This window comes from Terrapene carolina, unplaced genomic scaffold, assembly GCF_002925995.2.
Source record: "Terrapene carolina triunguis isolate 2854851 unplaced genomic scaffold, T_m_triunguis-2.0 Scaffold374, whole genome shotgun sequence".
NCBI lineage: Eukaryota > Metazoa > Chordata > Testudines > Emydidae > Terrapene > Terrapene triunguis.
Window position 1 is genome coordinate 7,080,351 of NW_020664725.1, and position 4,485 is coordinate 7,084,835.

General features: G+C 54.8%; 1 protein-coding gene across 1 annotated transcript in view; it reads left to right on the forward strand.

Moving 5' to 3' along the window:
- Window positions 1–447: 447 nt before the first annotated feature.
- The window catches only part of NTM (neurotrimin), a 684,044-nt gene continuing 680,006 nt past the window's right edge, over window positions 448–4,485 (forward strand). The window contains exon 1 of the mRNA XM_024198722.2: window positions 448–723. Within this exon, the coding sequence (XP_024054490.2) occupies window positions 663–723 (61 nt within the window). The 5' untranslated portion in view covers window positions 448–662. The remainder of the gene's footprint in view (window positions 724–4,485) is intronic.

Below are 4,485 nucleotides of genomic sequence, written 5' to 3' on the forward strand. Positions count from 1 at the left end.
CACTCAGAGGCTTGCTATGTGTAGGGTGACCAGATGTCCCGATTTTATAGGGACAGTCCCGATTTTGGGGTCTTTTTCTTATATAGGCTCCTATTACTGCCCACCCCCAGCCCAATTTTTCACATTTGCTGTCTAGTCACCCTAGCTAGGTGAAAGGGATCACCAGTCCAAAAGTTTGAGAACCACTGCATTAAACCAAGCTGTAAACCCTGCCTATAATGGAAACCGCTCCAAGGACAAGGGGCGGCAGCGCAGCCCTGGTATCAGCCCCTGTGGGTTTAAGGACCCCAAGCCTAGCCCTGGCGTGTGTTCTTCCAACCCCGTAGGCACGTGTCTCTGTAGTCAGCTGGCCCGATTGGCTGGGTGAATGATCCGTGTGTGTCTGTGTGGAGGGGGGGTGTAGCTCTGCCAATCCCTGGCTCGGAACCAATGGCTGCGCGGCGGAGGAGGGCTGGCCATGGCCGGCTTGCAGAACGTGCCTGCTGCCCCAGTACGAGGGGAGATAATTACGGAGTGAGAAGCGTCCTTCGCGAGTGGGGGGAGAAACGCTGGATTTAAACCTCTCCCCGCCAGCGTGAGAGCCACCGGGGAAGTGGAGCGAGGCGAGGGGGAGGCGGGGAAAACAACAACAACAACAACAACTCCCCGAGAAGAAAACAAAAATGCACCGATCTATCTCTTGGGTGATCTTCGCTGGGCTGGCTGCGTTATTCCTCTTCCAAGGTAGGGCTTGCGCCGGGCGCGGATCCGGGGTGCGCGGCGCAGATCGCACTTCTGGGCAGGTAGGGGAGGGTGTTTAAAGCGGAGACTCCGGGCTGAGGTTGCCGGCGAGCCTGTGTCTGCAGGGGGGTGGGGATGCGGGGCTGCCTGGTGCATCACTCACTGGGGGGGGGGGGGGTGTTCGGCGCACCCCTGTCTAGAGAGACCCCCATTGTCTCTCCGCCCGTATGGAGACACGTTGGGACACTGTCTAGCGCCCAGGCGCTGCCTGCCACAGTTGGGGGAGAAAGGAAACTTGGATGATCGATTTCCAAACTTCCCCCGGTGCAAAAAAGCCAACCGACCGACCAAGCACAGGGGGGGAGCTCCGTATGAACCGCAGAGAGCCGGGTCTGGGCTGAGATTTCGGCTGGCAGCTTCCGCCACCCTGGCTGGATAAGTCAATCCGTAGCAGCTGCGGACAGATGCTTTAGTCGGGGGGGTGGGGGGGAGGTAGAGGGGTCGGGGGGCTGCTTGGCTCAGTGGGGGCGCGGGGGGGGGGGAAGAACCTCTGCGAAAGCTAAAGGGCTCCGCGGCGCATCTGCCCCGCGCTGCGAAGTTCTCCGCGTGTTTCCGTGGAGAGCGGTGGGGTCCCGGGAGAAGCTCCCGTCCCAGCCCCCGGCGCTGCTGCATCTTTCTGGGCACGGCTAGGAAGGAAGCCCGGGGGGGCTGCGGGGCTGTAGCGCGCTGCTCTGGCATCTCTGCGATGCCTGCACACTGATTGCATTGTATTATTAATAAGGACCGTCGCCTGCAGCACCCTTCACCTTCCGATCTGCCCGCCCCCCGCTTTGCTGTATTAGATTGAGCCGAGGACAGCAAGGTAACGCACCCACCCACCCCGGCCCCCAGTGGGTCCGGCAGCGTTTTGTCCTCTAGAGCCGAGCAACTTTATTCCACTGGGAAAGCGGCATCCAACAGGCTGCGAAAGGCTGGTGTGAGGATGGGGATACTGGGCGGGGGGGGTGGAGTCAAGAGACGGTCCCTTCTGTCCCCCGTGTGTCTGGCTCGCTCTGTGTTTCCACTCGCAAGGTCATTCCATGCACTTGATTAAATACTTTGCTGGTAATCCGCTCTGCCCCTCCTGCTGAGGTCAATTGAGTTGATGAAGTCTTAATGCAGCCGTCCCCTTCGGGGGCGAGGGAGAGCCGTCCCCCTGGGGGGGTCTTAGCGCCTGCAATAAAGCCAGCCGGGGGCTCTTATTTAACCGCCCAGGCTGGGGCAAAGCGGGGGTTGCCTTTTAAAGAGGCTGCGGGCTGAGTTTTGCGAGGAAAAAGGGACCCAGCTGCTTCCCCCCCCCCCCCCCCCCCCCCCCCAGCCAGTGTCGGTTTGCGTTTGATTCCTTGCAGCCCTGGGTTCCCGGAGGGAGCTGCCTTCTGCAGGTGACATAAATGTGCCACTTTATTACATAATGCTGCACCCTGCTGCTGGGTCCCTCGGTCTGGCTATGCCCCTGCCCCGTGAGGGCAGGGCTGTTTGCAGGGGTCAACTTCAGAAAAATTCAGGGGGGAAAGGCACTGCTGAGTCAGCTGATATGCAAGACCATAAGAAGGGCCTTATGGGGTCAGACTAATTGTCCATCTAGCCCAGTATCCTGTCTTCCAGCAGTGACCAATGCCTCGTGCTTCAGAGGGAATGAACAGACCAGGCAATTGACTGATCAGTCCCCTGTCACCCACTCCCAGCTTCTGGCAAAAAGATGTGATTATATTATATCCTGCCAAGTCTTGCCCCATAGCAAATGATACCCCTGGCCTATGGGTTACAATAAATCCCCCTCCCATCCTCTCTGCACTGGTTTGGAATTAGGCCTTACCCAGCATGCAAGGCACCAGGGAGGATTCCGGGTACCATGCACTGGGAATTCCCTAGCTCTGGGGCCCTGTGCATGGAGGTAGTTTTGAGGGGTGCTCTTGGATACTAAGGGCTGGTGTAAATCACTGTAACTTCATTGACTTTATTGTGCATTTATGCCAGCAGAGGGTTTGGCCCTAGATGTTTAACAAGGGCAGGCGGCAGGGTCCTGGCTGTCTGCTCCCTTCCCTGGAGAGGTTAAAGCAAAGGGTTGCCTGCATTTTGAGACCCCAAGGGCTGCGCTGGCCACTTGGCGTGAGCCAGAGTTGTGCAAGAAACACATGCCATAGTGCAACCAAAGCAACTTGTGTCCACCAGCCACCAGAAGTCAAGCTCACAGGTCATCTTGTCCCTCTCCTTATGGTTCCGGGGCATGTCTTGCTGTAGGACAGTGTTTTCCACATGTTGCTCCCTGCATTTCTCTGTGCATGCCATTGGCCGCTTTAGTGGAGCGAGGGGAAGTTGGGTGCCCTTTGCCCCGCTCTCCCAGTGATGGATGTCGCTTGGTCCACAAGTCAACTTTGAAATCGGATATAAAAATAGCGATCTTTAATCTCAAGCACCAAAGCTGGTGCGGGGATACGTCCATGTTGTCTGGCCACTTGTTTATTTTATTTGAAGGAGGAGGAAATGCCAGTCTGCCAGCCATCTCTGTTGGATCAAACTTCCACCACTCTTGGGCAGCTGTGGTCTGGTATGCAATGATCCACCCCTATTGCATTGATCCATGGGGCTACTTAGAATGCAGTTCACATTCCAAGGCATTTTTCTCTTCCTCTCTCTCCCTCTCTCTTTAAGCTGGCTCCTTCTGCCGGGTCTGCTACTTCCTGCCTTTTTCTGCTTCTTGAAAAGGTGTCTAGTGCCCACAGCAGGTTTGTAACTCTCCCCCTGCTTCCAAGCTTTGTGTAGGAGAGAATTTCCTCGGTATCAGTGCTGATTAATGGAGAAGAGATGGGGGGAGGGGGGAGGAAGCAGATGATTAGCTCCCTAGGGCTCTGGCCTCTACCAAGGGCTGAGGTTGATTGGTAAGAGATTCTGATTTCTGTGGAGTCAATGGGAAGCAGAAGGAGCTGTCCCTTAAGCACACGCCTCTCTGCTCCTGAGTTAGACCCAGCCTGAAGGGTGTTGCTGCTTTCTCCCCTAGTTCTCTTTCTAGCAACTGGATCGTTTCCTCTTAGGAAGATTTGTTCCTGTTAATGCTTTCTGATCAGTTTGGTTTGATCCCCTATTCCTTTTTGATACCCCTCTTCCTGCAATCTCCTTTTCTGTGTCTGGTAATCTCTCCCTTTTCAGTGCACACAGATGGCTGAGGGAGGATGCATTCAGATCACCCCCAAAATGGTCCCACCCTGATCACCAAACCGAGTTCACTTCGCTGCCATTAAGTATCTCTGGCATCAGCAGAATTCCAAACAAGGTTCTTCCTCTGGTGTGGTCAAGGGGCAGCAAATTCACTCGGTGTTCCAGGGGAAGGAAAAGCAATAGCCTGGGTCCTGCTTCCTGTCATCAGGATCCATCGTGGGCTGCGTTTGGTGCTTTAGAGCCAGACGAGTTGTATGGACCGCAGTTGTAAAAGTGACTTAACTGGCACTGCTGAGCCATGTCCGAGGGTGGTGGAGAGGATAGCAGGGCAGAGATGAAGCATAACCCGGAAATGTCTGAATGGCACGTTGAAAAATGTAAATATCGTACTGAATGTTACCAGTAGAGCTGGTCGGGAATTTTTCACCAAAATGTTTTTTTAAGTTCATGTACAGTATTCAAAAAAGGTAAGAAAACAAATGAAAACTGCAACACTTCGAAATGATTGGCAATGAAATGTGCCGACTGAGCTGGTCTAGATGTCTGTCTCACAAATTGTTTGGAGATTTT